Source organism: Coregonus clupeaformis, chromosome 35, assembly GCF_020615455.1.
Source record: "Coregonus clupeaformis isolate EN_2021a chromosome 35, ASM2061545v1, whole genome shotgun sequence".
NCBI classification, from domain to species: Eukaryota; Metazoa; Chordata; class Actinopteri; order Salmoniformes; family Salmonidae; genus Coregonus; species Coregonus clupeaformis.
In genome coordinates this window covers 37,407,173-37,423,385 of record NC_059226.1, presented here as the reverse complement: position 1 = coordinate 37,423,385, position 16,213 = coordinate 37,407,173, and the positions used below count along the sequence as shown (strand labels likewise).

Genomic DNA, 16,213 nt, shown 5'->3' with positions numbered 1-16,213 from the left:
ACCTAATGTTATAGAGATATTACTATATAACCAATACTATATAATGTTCTAGAGATATGACTATATAACCTGTACTATATAATGTTATAGAGATATGACTATATAACCTATACTATATAATGTTATAGAGATATGACTATATAACCAATACTATATAATGTTATAGAGATATGACTATATAACCTGTACTATATAATGTTATAGAGATATGACAATATAACCTAATGTTATAGAGATATGACTATATAACCAATACTATATAATGTTATAGAGATATGACGATTTTATTTTTTTATTTTACCTTTATTTAACTAGGCAAGTCAGTTAAGAACAAATTCTTATTTACAATGATGGCCTACACCGGCCAAACACGGACGACGCTGGGCCAATTGTGCGCCGCCCTATGGGACTCCCAATCACGGCCGGTTGTGATACAGCCTGGAATCGAACCAGAGGGTCTGTAGTGACGCCTCCAGCACTGAGATGCAGTGCCTTAGACCGCTGAGCCACTCGGGAGCCCTATAGTATACATAACCTGTCCTATATAATGTTATAGAGATATGACTATATAACCTATACTATATAATGTTATATACTAAGCAATGGCTATATAACCTGTCCTATATAATGTTATAGAGATATGACTATATAACCTGTCCTATATAATGTTATAGAGATATGACTATATAACCTATACTATATAATGTTATAGAGATATGACTATATAACCTGTCCTAAATAATGTTATAGAGATATGACTATATAACCTGTCCTATATAATGTTATAGAGATATGACTATATAACCTACACTATATAATGTTATAGAGATATGACTATATAACCCTAATGTTATAGAGATATGACTATATAACCTGATGTTATAGATATATGACTATATAACCTAATGTTATAGAGATATGACTATATAACCTAATGTTATAGAGACATGACTATATAACCTATACTATATAATGTTATAGAGATATGACTATATAACCTACACTATATAATGTTATAGAGATATGACAATATAACCTAATGTTATAGAGATATGACTATATAACCAATACTATATAATGTTGTAGAGATATGACTATATAACCTGTACTATATAATGTTATAGAGATATGACTATATAACCTATACTATATAATGTTATAGAGATATGACTATATAACCTAATGTTATAGAGATATTACTATATAACCAATACTATATAATGTTCTAGAGATATGACTATATAACCTGTACTATATAATGTTATAGAGATATGACTATATAACCTATACTATATAATGTTATAGAGATATGACTATATAACCAATACTATATAATGTTATAGAGATATGACTATATAACCTGTACTATATAATGTTATAGAGATATGACAATATAACCTAATGTTATAGAGATATGACTATATAACCAATACTATATAATGTTATAGAGATATGACGATTTTATTTTTTTATTTTACCTTTATTTAACTAGGCAAGTCAGTTAAGAACAAATTCTTATTTACAATGATGGCCTACACCGGCCAAACACGGACGACGCTGGGCCAATTGTGCGCCGCCCTATGGGACTCCCAATCACGGCCGGTTGTGATACAGCCTGGAATCGAACCAGAGGGTCTGTAGTGACGCCTCCAGCACTGAGATGCAGTGCCTTAGACCGCTGAGCCACTCGGGAGCCCTATAGTATACATAACCTGTCCTATATAATGTTATAGAGATATGACTATATAACCTATACTATATAATGTTATATACTAAGCAATGGCTATATAACCTGTCCTATATAATGTTATAGAGATATGACTATATAACCTGTCCTATATAATGTTATAGAGATATGACTATATAACCTATACTATATAATGTTATAGAGATATGACTATATAACCTGTCCTAAATAATGTTATAGAGATATGACTATATAACCTGTCCTATATAATGTTATAGAGATATGACTATATAACCTACACTATATAATGTTATAGAGATATGACTATATAACCTGTCCTATATAATGTTATAGAGATATGACTATATAACCTATACTATATAATGTTATAGAGATATGACTATATAACCTAAAGGGGTTTGTTCTGAGTCAGGTATCAAATGCACAGGAAACAATTTTTTGAGTCTTTAGAAAAAAAATTAATAATAACTAAAAAATAATCCTATTCTAATGAATTGATAGTCCTGTGTGCAGACTGAGTGGTCAAGACGAGTGTTTTTAAATGAGAAGACATGTTTAGTAATATACTGTTCCTATACAATGGAAAGGACCTTTTCATTTTCTCCCACTGTGTGTCTCTGAGCGTGGTAGTTTTAGATGTTTGTCCCCTCCCTCCCTCCTTCTCCCTCTCTCTCTCTCACACTTCTTCTCTCCTTCACTCTCTCTCTATCTTTCACTCCCTCCCTCACTCTTTCCCTCTCTCTCTCTCTCTCTCTCTCTCTCTCTCTCTCCCTCTCTCTCTCTCTCTCTCTCTCTCTCTCTCTCTCTCTCTCTCTCTCTCTCTCTCTCTCTCTCTCTCTCTTTCTCACTCTCTCTCTCTCTCTCTCTCTCTCTCTCTCTCTCTCTCTCTCTCTCTCTCTCTCTCTCTCCCTCTCTCTCTCTCTCTCTCTCTCTCTCTCTCTCTCTCTCTCTCTCTCTCTCTCTCTCTCTCTCTCTCTCTCTCTCTCTCTCTCTCTCTCTCTCTCTCTCTCTCTCTCTCTCTCTCTCTCTCTCTCTCTCTCTCTCTCTCTCTCTCTCTCTCTCTCTCTCTCTCCCTCCCTCCCTCCCATTTTCTCTCTCTCCCTATGTCCTTCCCTTTCTCCGCCTGTGTATGACCCCAGGATGTGTCATCCTCACCTGGGTAGAAGGGATGGAGGGATGGAGAGAGAGGGAGGGTACGCTGCTCCTGTCGCTGTCGCCATGGATACAGCCAACGCTAATAAAGAAAGAGTGAGAGCGAGAGAGAGAGAGAGAGAGGGAGAGAGAGAGAGAGAGAGAGAGAGAGAGAGAGAGAGAGAGAGAGAGAGAATCATTGGAAGACATGAGAACACCTGTGTGTATATGGAGAGAGATGAGGAAGATGACAGAGTAGAAGAGGAAGACAGACTGGAGATGGAGAGAGAATCTGTACACACACACACATAGATACACACACACACACAAATACACACACACACACACACACAAATACACACACACACAGAGAGATACAGACACACACACAAATACACACACACACAAACACACACACGCACACACACACACAGAGATACACACACACACACTCAAATACACACACACACAAACACACACACGCACACACACACACATCACAGAGTTCAAAGGTTACACGTGTGTGTCAGTGATGTAGTGGTAAAAACAATAGGTGGGTAAACTCTGATCACCGGTCGCATTTACTTGTGTTTACCCTCCATTACTCCACTGGTGTGTACTGCTATAGTCAGTGTGAATACCGTGTGCTTGAGCTCGAGTCTGTGCACACAAGTATAAATGTCTGTGTGTGACATGCAGTCTGCCAATATCCTGTTAGTAGATGTAGGTCTCTGATATGTCTGTTAGTAATATCCTGTTAGTAGATGTAGGTCTCTGATATGTCTGTTAGTAATATCCTGTTAGTAGATGTAGGTCTCTGATATGTCTGTTAGTAATATCCTGTTAGTAGATGTAGGTCTCTGATATGTCTGTTAGTAATATCCTGTTAGTAGATGTAGGTCTCTGATATGTCTGTTAGTAATATCCTGTTAGTAGATGTAGGTCTCTGATATGTCTGTTAGTAATATCCTGTTAGTAGATGTAGGTCTCTGATATGTCTGTTAGTAATATCCTGTTAGTAGATGTAGGTCTCTGATATGTCTGTTAGTAATATCCTGTTAGTAGATGTAGGTCTCTGATATGTCTGTTAGTAATATCCTGTTAGTAGATGTAGGTCTCTGATATGTCTGTTAGTAATATCCTGTTAGTAGATGTAGGTCTCTGATATGTCTGTTAGTAATATCCTGTTAGTAGATGTAGGTCTCTGATATGTCTGTTAGTAATATCCTGTTAGTAGATGTAGGTCTCTGATATGTCTGTTAGTAATATCCTGTTAGTAGATGTAGGTCTCTGATATGTCTGTTAGTAATATCCTGTTAGTAGATGTAGGTCTCTGATATGTCTGTTAGTAATATCCTGTTAGTAGATGTAGGTCTCTGATATGTCTGTTAGTAATATCCTGTTAGTAGATGTAGGTCTCTGATATGTCTGTTAGTAATATCCTGTTAGTAGATGTAGGTCTCTGATATGTCTGTTAGTAATATCCTGTTAGTAGATGTAGGTCTCTGATATGTCTGTTTGTAATATCCTGTTAGTAGATGTAGGTCTCTGATATGTCTGTGTGATATTATGTTCTGCATCACCAATAACACCCTATTCCCTCCTATTCCCTATGTAGTGCACTACTGCGCATAGGGCTCTGGTCAAAAGTAGTGCACTACATAGGGAATAGGGTGCCATTTGGGACACACAGGGTTGAAAGGAACATCAACTATGAAGAACATCAGACATTATTCTGTATTATTCTCTAACTATCTCTATGATCTATGATCTGTTTCCTAGAAGAAATTATTGATTAGATCAGATGGTCGTTATCCAAGAGTGGTGGTCTAAACCATGTAGCTTAATGAGCTGCTGTCAGCTTGGTATAGGTCAAGTTGTGTTGTGTTGTGTTGTGTGTGTGTGTGTGTGTGTGTGTGTGTGTGTGTGTGTGTGTGTGTGTGTGTGTGTGTGTGTGTGTGTGTGTGTGTGTGTGTGTGTGTGTGTGTGTGTGTGTGTGTGTGTGTGTGTGTGTGTGTGTGTGTGTGTGTGTGTGTGTGTGTGTAACCTCAGAGGTTGGGTTGCCGGATTACTTCAAACGGCAATATTGACAAAATAATCCACATCTCAATAATATAACTTCAATGAAAAGAACATTTTATCATTTTTACATTTACATTTACATTTACATCATTTAACAGACGCTCTTATCCAGAGTGACTTACAAATTGGTGCATTCAACTTATGATAGCCAGTGGGACAGTGGCGGCTCCTGAAAAAATTCTCAGGGGGGGCAATTTTTCTGATGATTTAGGTGACCTACACACATTTTAAAAAAGATATGTCCAGCAACAACATGAAGACAGGGGCAGCATATAAGTCAATACTGATATACACATTACTTGCTTCAAAAAGGCCTCATGGTTGAATTGGAAATATGTGCACCTGAGCATAATTCACAACAAGCAAGCAGGAGCTTTTGATAGAGGCTACTGAAAACATTGATGCAAGTTATTGGTAATAGGAAATTTTTATAGACTTCCATATTCTGCCCTCTTGTATAGATTTGTGAAAATGAACAGTGATAGACATTTTGCCTGAAAACAGAATTTGAAAATAATTTCTAGAAAAGGTAAACACAGCTATCTGTATGGCTTTGTAAAAATGAACAACCATATTCTGGCCAATTGTATAGATTTGTAAATATGAACAACCATATTCTGGCCAATTGTATAGATTTGTAAAAAAAAAGTTTTACTTTTTTTTTAATGAAAAATAACTATTTTAAACAACATCAACTGTGAACTGATTTGGGCGTGTGTGTGTTAAAGAGACAGACAGGGAGGGACAAAGAGAGAGAGAGGCTACATTACTTGTACTGAAACTGTTCTCTTCTCTCTTTCAATGCAGCAAAGCGGTCAATGACTTTCTCATTGAAATCAGGCATGCTGAGGACTAGTTTACTAGTTACTTTTTTGATGCGAGAAGTAGCTTGCTGCATGATAAAATTCAGCTGATGCACATAGCAATGCACGTAATGGGCATTCTTGAAATGCTCACGTACCTTTTGCTGCACACCAGCCTTCTCTCGCCTCATCACACTGGCTCCATCGTAAGCTTGCGCAATGAGTTTGACTTTCTCGTCGTCGGCAAAAAGACCGTTCAGTCTCTCCAAAAGCACACTGGCGATTGAGACTGAGGTTGATTCCGAGATGGGAAGGAACTCAAAAAGCGCTCCTGCACTTTGTGGTTGTACCTCAGCACCAGCTGTGTCTGTGTAGAAACGTCCGTGGTCTCGTCAGCTTGGATAGCTACGAAGTTCGCCGACTTCACCTCCTCCACAATATGTTCCCTCATGACCGCTAGCATACACTCCAGTAGCTCGTTTTGAATGGTCTTTGATGTGAACTTCTTTCAAAGAGACAATCGAGTTGCACTGAACGCTAGCCATCTTGATAGTAGTACGTGAATTGATTGACGCTGCTACCCGCTCTTTTCTTAGTTACGTTCATGGTTATGTTACGTATGACGAAAGCGCGTACGTGCAAGGCCTCAGAAACCCATAGAGATTGTATTGAAAGCTCTGATATTTGAAAAAAATAGATTTTACATGAGAGGCTATGAGAGACTTCTGGGCGATTTTCAACCTGACTGAAATCGCCCCAAAACGGGCGGGGCCATTTGAAGCACGACTTTAGCCTGATTGGACATTTAGTGGCAGATCAGACGTCTAGATTAGAACACTGATAACTACTGTTGCCGTGATATAATTGATTAGAAAAAAAATCCCTTGCTTTTCCCGTTTGGCAGTGCGTCGCCCATATCGCCCTAATGAACACACCGCCCCTGCAGTGGGACAACCACCTTTTTTAATTCTTTTTTTTTATGGGGGGTGTGGGAAGAAGGATTACTTTATACTACTCCAGGTATTCCTTAAAGAGGTAGCAGGCAAACCTGTCTATTCCATAAGACTCAAGTTGGGCTTCCAGGCTCACGTCAGCCTCCCCTCACAATGACTAAAGTCAATCTGCCCAAAAAGCCCAAAACAGATGCTTACACTCCCCTAACCCCTCCCCGGGACGTACCACTGTTACAACGTATAATAATAGTACACAGACATAATGACACGCAAAAGAAACGGTTCCCAAAAGAACTTCATTTAATTAATTCACAGTCGACTCATTCATTGGCGTCCTGACGGGAAGGCCACGTATAACCACTAGGAAGCCTACTGGCCTGCGCCCGCTCATATCTTCCAACAGGTAGCGAACATTAAATAACTACGTTTAACAGGTAGGCTACCGAACATTACACCGATGAGGAGCTCCAAGGATTAAACAGCAAACAAAAACGCTTGATGGGAATAAAACGAACTTCTACCTCGTGAGTCTTGCACTGTAAAGATAAACATCGCCCCACTCACTCCGGAGTGGCGCAGTGGTCTAAGGCACTGCATCTCAGTGCTTGAGGCGTCACTACAGACCCACTGGTTCGATTCCAGCCTGTATCATTAGTGCACACCGTAGCAAACCGTAGCAAAACGTTTCTCTAAGGACAATGTTTTTTTGCAACGAAAACAAGAGTTTTCCGGTAGCTTCGTTCCGTTTGCTTCCGTTTGATTCCTAGTGAATAAATCCCTGCATTTGTATAATAAGAAACAGTGATTTCCGTTGCAAAACGTTTTGCTGCGGTGTAGACTAATGAATGCACCCCATGTTTTGTATTGTGTTGGGTTTTGGACCTTAGGAGGTTGTGGGAAGAGTAGCTGTTGTTGGTAAATGCTAATATGAATCATAATTAACTGATCTTAACAGATAAACACTAAACATTGTTACTAAACTACTCTTTCCTGTCTCCTCCCTGGTCCTCCAACTGCCCATAATCAACTGCTCCTCCTCACTGTGAAAAAGGACAGTTGGAACCCATTAACAAGGTATGTTCTCCTCCCCAGAACACACGTGGGTGTGTGTGTGTGTGTGTGTGTGTGTGTGTGTGTGTGTGTGTGTGTGTGTGTGTGTAGAGACAGAGAGAGGTGTTAAAAGAGGAGCAGGTGTCAAATCATCAGTTAACCAGCCATGACTGCTGTCAGATCTCAGTGGGCACTATCCATCTCCTGTGTCTGCTCTAGTGTTAACAGACAGACAGAACACACACACACACACACACACACACACACACACACACACACACACACACACACACACACAAACCACATACAAACCACATACACACCACATACACACACATACACCACATACACACATTTTGTTTTTCATCAACTCAATAAGAGGTTTAGCATTTTATTTTCATGCAATCATTCCGTCCTGCATGACTGTCTTTGTCTCTGATTAGAATCATGATTGTGGAGGGAAGGAGGGAGGGAGGGAGGGAGGGAGGGAGGGAGGGAGGGAGGGAGTAGAAGTTAAAAAGAAAACAAAGTTCATAAACATCATAATTCCCTGAAGCTCTCGCCTTCTCTCTCCTTCACTCTCTCTCTCTCTCTCTCCTTCACTCTCTCTCTCTCTCGTTCTCTCCCTCCCTCTCACCCCGCCCCCTCTCTCTCTCTCTCTCTCTCTCTCTCTCTCTCTCTCTCTCTCTCTCGTTCTCTCCCTCCCTCCCTCTCACCCCCCTCTCTCTCGTTCTCTCTCTCTCTCACCCCCCCTCTCTCTTTCTCTCTCTCTCTCTCTCTCTCTCTCTCTCTCTCTCTCTCGCTCTCTCTCTCTCTCTCGTTCTCTCCCTCCCTCTCACCCCCCTCTCTCTCTCTCTCTCTCTCTCTCTCTCTCTCTCTCTCTCTCTCTCTCTCTCTCTCTCTCTCTCTCTCTCTCTCTCTCTCTCTCTCTGTCCCTCTCTCTCTCTCTCTTCTCTCTCTCTCACTCTCTCTTGCTCTCTTGCTTTCTCTCTCATTCTATCTATCCCTTTCTCTTACTCCCTCTCTCTCTCCCTCCCTCTCACCCCCTCTCTCTCGCTCTCTCACCCCCCTCTCTTTACCCTCTCTCTCTCTTTCACCCCCTCTCCTAGAGATAGCTTTCCATTAATCTTGTATGATTTCCTTTTGCATTCATTTACTAATTCATAAGCAGTTTGTCCAGTTGACTGAGCCTGCTTTAGCCTCACATAAATATTGAAAAAGTAATACGTGAAAAGATAAAGTTGTATTGCTTATTCATTTGGAATGACACTCTAATGATCCAGAGGTGGGGGGTGAAAAAGAGAGAGAGAGAGGTTAGATGAGTTTGGAATGAAGGTGTTTCTCTATACTGCTGATTGCTACAGGGAATGGGGTTGTTTATGTTGAAAAGTTCTATGTGAAATGGAGGTAAAGTCAAAATAGGACTAGGAAAAGAGAAATGGAAAGGACTTTGATGCGTATTGTGGCACACGCTGATGATGTCAGAGAGTTGTGCTGAGATGAGTCATCATGTGTGATGCTGTGTTCATAACCAAATGGGAAGGTGGTAATTACCTGTTGTGATGTAGGAAATACCAGTTGGATGCATTCACGTGCTTTGAACTTGTTGAGAAATGCTGATTGGCTAATGACAAACAAGCTGTGTTTACCATAAACTAAAAGTACAGCTATCATGCTCGCAATCAAATTATAGTGTTCAAAAAACATATGTAATAGATTGCTTTGTATAAATACATTTACATTTTAGCAGACGCTCTTATCCAGAGCAACTTACAGTTAGTGAGTGCATACATTTTCACACTGGCCCCCCGTGGGAATCGAACCAACAACCCTGGCATTACAAACGCCATGCTTTACCAACTGAGCTACACGGGGGGCTAGTGTTGTGTTGTTGCATTTAACTCGCCCGAATAATGCTGTTGTCTGTCCTTAGTAGGTGAGGTCAGAGGTCAGCATGTGGGAGTAGTGGGAGCTGAGGATGATAGAAGAGTTTGAAATGCTTTGGCTGTGGAAGAGAGGGGCATCTGGTACGTAATGGTCCCGAGAACGAGCGCGCAGAGTCTGGTAGCAGCTCTAGTGCTGGTGCAGCTAATGCACCACCGTGAAGGGATGAACATGCTAAGGGTGCAGGGGAAGGGAGAAGGTGGGCAGATGTGGTTGGAAAAGTAGGAGAGGAAGGCAGTGTGGATACGGGGGGCAATTGTGGTAGATCAGAACAAAGCAGGAGGGGAAAAAGTTGGTGAGATTGCTACTGCCGTCGCTGAGGTGGTGCTGGAAAATGACATTGGAGGTCAAGAGGAGATTAAAATCATGGAAAAGGAAGCAGCTGTTTTCAAAGTACCGAGGAGTAAGAGGAAGAATGTAAGGGGTGGTGAAGGGTCTAATTCCAAGAGGAAGGTAGAGATTGATAAATCAGTTGAGGATGAACAGGTTGTAGAGACGGTGGAGTTTTCTTCTGGGGAGGATAGCGAGAGTGAGTCATCTGATGCGTCACAACAAAATAGTGAGATAAATGGGGTGGAAGGGAGGTATGGGATTGAGAAGGTACGTCAATTTCTGAAGTTGACAAAAGGGAAGAAATATATGCAGGATTATAATGTAACATATTTTTTTCCCAGAAAGCTAATTGTTTATTGAATCAGCAAAGTTTCTGATGTCAAAAATAACATGGGGAGGTTTGACAAGCCCTGAAATTGCTAGACTCAAGAAAGTGGTCACGAGAGTGATGAGTGATGGAAATTCTAAAGAAAATGAAAGAGTTCAGTCGCAGCCTTAACTCTGTAAAGAGATGTGGTTTCTGTGTCTTCCTCTGTATTCTTTTTCCATCCATGAGCAGTTTTAAGATTTCTTCTTTAAACGTAAATGGGGCAAGAGACGTTAAAAAAAGAGCCATAGTGTATGAGTTTAATTAGGGGAACGCATAGTAATTTGGAAAATGAAGTTATGTGGCAACAGGAGTGGGGGGACAGTGGTGTGTAGTCATAAAGACTCAAAAAGTGGGGGTGTGGCCATCTTGTTCTCAAAAGGGTTTTTGCCTTTGTCATATGAGGTTGAAGAGGTAGTTGAGGGGAGGTTATTAAAAGTTAGAGCAAGATATGAAAACATCACCCCAGTGGTGTCAGGAAATGTTTTAGTTTTTTCTGGGAGAGGTGGAGGTCTCTCAAAAGGCCAGTTTTGTATCCCTTCAACAGTGGTGGGATATAGGGAAAATCCAGATTCAACAATTCTGTAATCAATACACGAGGAATGTCACCAAGGATATCACCAGATCAATGAAAGCCCTAGAGACTGAAATAGTGGAACTCCAGATGTTGGTTGAGACCACAGGAGATCGAGGCCGAGACTCAGGCCCTCAAGAGGAAAAAAAGCTGCATTGCCTGCTGGGTATCAGAGCACAGGGGGCATTGGTGAGAAGTAAGTTTCAGGGAATCTCTGAAATGGAGTTCTCATCCAAATTTTTCTTTGGTTTAGAGAAAAAGAATGGACAAAGAAGATTTATTAATTGTCTCAAATCAGTTGTTGGACAGGAGCTCACTAGCCCTAGTGAAATTAGAAAGAGGGCAGTAGAGTTCTATGCTGAGCTCTACAAGTGTGAGTACAAAGAGGATAAAACAGTGCCACAGCAGTTCCTTGATGGGCTCCCACAGGTGGCTGCAGAAGCTCAGGTTGAGCTAGAGCAACCATTGTCTTTGCAGGAGCTATACACTGCATTAAAAGGCATGGAAAATGGAAGGGCACCAGGCATTGATGGGCTTCCTGTTTACTTTCTTTTTGGGCTATGTTGAGAGAGGATTGGCTAGCAGTAGTTAATGGGCCCGCCTTAATGGATGGAAGACTGGTGGCTGAACATTTGGGGGTGAGGTCGGAAAGGATTGTCGGACAACTGCTGGGAAGCTGGAGGAAGGCTCTGTCAGCAGTAGAGTGGGGTATGCTGAATAGTCACAAGAAGAAGGTACAAGATGAAAACGTCTAATTTCCAAGACTAGGGATTACACCCAATATCCCAGAGTCAGAAAGAAAGGCGTTATTACTGGATTTGAGAGGGTTGGAAGAGGTGGGTTTGGATGAGGTGAATGGGAAAGACTTATATAGGGGGTGTGTCAAGGTGATGAATAAAGATACATTGAAAAATAGAAAAGACACTCCATGGAGGGTAAAATTGGGCATTGATGACAAGGTAAAGCCAGCATGGAGAGTACTGTACAAGCCACCGTTACAAAAGGGTACTGGGGATATGCAATGGAGGGTTTTGCATGGCATCATTGCAGTTAATGCTTTTGTATCTGTTATTAACTCAGATGTTGGAGATGGATGTCCTTTTTGTAATATAAGAGAAACAATCTTTCACTGTTTTATGGAGTGTGAGAGGATAAAACCTCTCTTGGAAAAATGCTGGAGTCTTTGTTTAAAGCTGTAGGGGAGATTTTCAATAACACTGTTTTTATTTTGGGATTTCAATATAGTAAGCAACAGAAAATAAAATGTCAACTGTTACATTTTATTTTGAGACAAGCTAAGATGTCAATTTTTCTGAGTAGGAAACATAAGATAGAAACAGGATATGGGCAGGATGTAAGATGTGTTTTTAAAGGATTAGTGAAAGCGAGAATAAAAGTGGATTTTTTGTTCTTCTCGGCTGTAAAAGATCTCCCATTGTTTGAGGAGAAGTGGGCCTACGAAGGAGCGGTTTGTTTTGTGGAGGAGGGGAAAAAAAATTTTGTTGATGAAATGAGTATATGTTTTTTTTTATTTATTTTTTTGTTGAAAAAATGAAGAACAAAATATTTTTTATTTACGAATGAAAAGGCAGTGTGCCATTATTTATGTTAACACTTGAGTATAAAATAAAGGTTTTATAAAAACTCAAAACTCTCTCTCTCTCTCTCTCTCTCATTCTCTCTCTCTCCCTGACATACTTTCTCTCTCCCTGACACACTCTTTCTCTCTCTCTCCCTGAAACACTTTCTCTATCTCCCTGACTCTCTCTCTCTCTCTCTCTCTCTCTCTGTCCTCTCTCTCTCTTTCTCACTCTCTCTCTCTCTCTATAGGGTGTGCTGTCCAGGCTAACTGACTGTCTGTTGTGCCGGTGGTCTTGTCACTCATGTCTGTTGTGGTGTTGGGAGTGCTGCTTTCCACCCAGTGATGAGGAGGTGGAGATACTGGGACCCTTCCCTGCTCAGACCCCCTCCTGGCTGTGAGTTAACACACACACACACACACATACATGCATGGACACGCACACAAACGCACAAGTGGATAGATGCACACTCGTGCGCACATACGCACACACGGAGGCTGCACAGACAAACACACAAACAGACACGCATGAACGAAAGCACACGCACGCTCACATGCACACAACATTCACTTGTCCAGTTGTGTTAGATCAGTCTCAGGAAGTAGAAGGATGCACTTTTAAACCTATTCCAACAGGGCTATGGATATACAGTGGCTTGCGAAAGTATTCATCCCCCTTGGCATTTTTCCTATTTTGTTGCCTTACAACCTGGAATTAAAATGGATTTGTATCATTTGATTTACACAAAATGCCTACCACTTTGAAGATGCAAAAATATTTTCTATTGTGAAACAAACAAGAAATAAGACAAAAAAACTTGAGCGTGCATAACTATTCACCCCCCCAAAGTCAATACTTTGTAGAGCCACCTTTTGCAGCAATTACAGCTGCAAGTCTCTTGGGGTATGTCTCTATAAGCTTGGCACATCTAGCCACTGGGATTTTTGCCCATTCTTCAAGGCAAAACTGCTCCAGCTCCTTCAAATTGGATGGGTTCCGCTGGTGTACAGCAATCTTTAAGTCATACCACAGATTCTCAATTGGATTTAGGTCTGAGCTTTGACTAGGCCATTCCAAGACATTTAAATGTTTCCCCTTTAACCACTCAAGTGTTGCTTTAGCAGTATGCTTAGGGTCATTGTCCTGCTGGAAGGTGAACCTCCGTCCCAGTCTCAAATCTCTGGAAGACTGAAACAGGTTTCCCTCAAGAATTTCCCTGTATTTAGCACCATCCATCATTCCTTTATTTCTGACCAGTTTCCCAGTCCCTGCCGATGAAAAACATCCCCAAAGCATGATGCTGCCACCACCATGCTTAACTGTGGGGATGGTGTTCTCGGGGTGATGAGAGATGTTGGGTTTGCGCCAGACATAGCGTTTTCCTTGATGGCCAAAAAGCTAAATTTTAGTCTCATCTGACCATATGTTTGGGGAGTCTCCCACATGCCTTTTGGTGAACACCAACGTGTTTGCTTATTTTTCTATTTAAGCAATGTATTTTTTCTGGCAAGTCTTCCGTATTGCCCAGCTCTGTGGAGTGTACGGCTTAAAGTGGTCCTATGGACAGATACTCCAATCTCTACTGTGAAGCTTTGCAGCTCCTTCAGGGTTATCTTTGGTCTCTTTGTTGCCTCTCTGATTAATGCCCTCCTTGCCTGGTCCGTGAGGTTTGGTGGGCGGCACTCTCTTGGCAGGTTTGTTGTGCTGCCATATTCTTTCCAATTTTTAATAATGGATTTAATGGTGCTCCGTGAGATGTTTTATATTTTATATTTTTTTATAACCCAACCCTGATCTGTACTTCTCCACAACTTTGTCCCTGACCTGTTTGGAGAGCTCCTTGGTCTTCATGGTGCCGCTTGCTTGGTGGTGCCCCTTGCTTAGTGGTGTTGCAGACTCTGGGGCCTTTCAGAACAGGTGTATATATACTGAGATCATGTGACAGATCATGTGACACTTAGGTTGCACACGGGTGGACTTTATTTAACTAATCATGTGACTTCTGAAGGTAATTGGTTGCACCAGATCTTATTTAGGGGCTTCATAGCAAAGGGGGTGAATACATATGCACGCACCACGTTTCAGTTATTTATTTTTTTAAATTATTTGAAACAAGTAATTTTTTTCATTTCACTTCACCAATTTGGACTATTTTGTGTATGTCCATTACATGAAATCCAAATAAAAATCAATTTAAATTACAGGTTGTAATGCAACAAAAGAGGAAAAACGCCAAGGGGGATGAATACTTTTGCAAGGCACTGTAGTCTATCATCATTAGAGATTATTACCAGGTCTGTCAATGCCCCCTGTTCTGTGGTGTAATGGAACAGTCCATAAAACCCTGTTCTGTGGTGTAATGGAACAGTCCAAACCCCCCTGTTCTGTGGTGTAATGGAACAGTCCAATCTCCGTGTTTTGTGGTCTAATGGAATAGTCCAATCCCGCTGTTCTGTGGTGTAATGGAACAGTCCAATCCCACTGTTCTATGGTATAATGGAATAGTCCAATCCCCCTGTTCTGTGGGGTAATGGAACAGTCCAAACCCCCTGTTCTGCTGGTCTCTCTGGGGACCTGATGTTGACGTCAGCACTCTGGATGAGCTCATTCTGTGGTTGAGAGGGGGTGTGTGTGTGACAGAGACCAAAGGTCTGGATGAAACATGGCTCTACTGATTAAGATAGACATGTTGGATACACACACTCACGCACACACACACACATACACACACACTGTACTGATACTGTTGTCTCTCAGGAGGAGTAATACATTAACAGGAGATACAGACCATATGCCAGGATACTGTCTACAGTATTAACCTCCTACTATCATGGAGACTTAGTCTGCAGTATTAACCTACTACTATCATGGAGACTCAGTCTGCAGTATTAACCTACTACTATCATGGAGACTCAGTCTGCAGTATTAACCTACTACTATCATGGAGACTCAGTCTGCAGTATTAACCTAGGAGGGGGCTACTATCATGGAGACTCAGTCTGCAGTATTAACCTACTACTATCATGGAGACTCAGTCTGCAGTATTAACCTACTACTATCATGGAGACTCAGTCTGCAGTATTAACCTACTACTATCATGGAGACTCAGTCTGCAGTATTAACCTACTACTATCATGGAGACTCAGTCTGCAGTATTAACCTCCTACTATCATGGAGACTCAGTCTGCAGTATTAACCTACTACTATCATGGAGACTCAGTCTGCAGTATTAACCTACTACTATCATGGAGACTCAGTCTGCAGTATTAACCTACTACTATCATGGAGACTCAGTCTGCATTATTAACCTACTACTATCATGGAGACTCAGTCTGCAGTATTAACCTACAACTATTATGGAAACTCAGTCTGCAGTATTAACCTACTACTATCATGGAGACTCAGTCTGCAGTATTAACCTACTACTATCATGGAGACTCAGTCTGCAGTATTAACCTACTACTATCATGGAGACTCAGTCTGCAGTATTAACCTACTACTATCATGGAGACTCAGTCTGCAGTATTAACCTACTACTATCATGGAGACTCAGTCTGCAGTATTAACCTCCTACTATCATGGAGACTCAGTCTGCAGTATTAACCTACTACTATCATGGAGACTCAGTCTGCAGTATTAACCTACTACTATCATGGAGACTCAGTCTGCAGTATTAACCTACTACTAT

The 16,213-nt window shown here is 41.1% G+C and overlaps 1 protein-coding gene across 2 annotated transcripts in view; it reads left to right on the top strand.

Annotated features, from left to right (window-relative positions):
• Positions 1–16,213, top strand: part of LOC121551687 (synaptotagmin-17) — a 59,781-nt gene that overhangs the window by 3,781 nt on the left and 39,787 nt on the right. Inside the window, exons 2-3 of one of the 2 annotated variants that reach the window (XM_041864402.2) lie at positions 7,734–7,751; positions 12,776–12,921. In XM_041864402.2, the coding sequence (XP_041720336.2) occupies positions 7,734–7,751; positions 12,776–12,921 (164 nt within the window). The remainder of the gene's footprint in view (positions 1–7,733; positions 7,752–12,775; positions 12,922–16,213) is intronic. The other variant, XM_041864403.2, reaches the window with a different exon arrangement.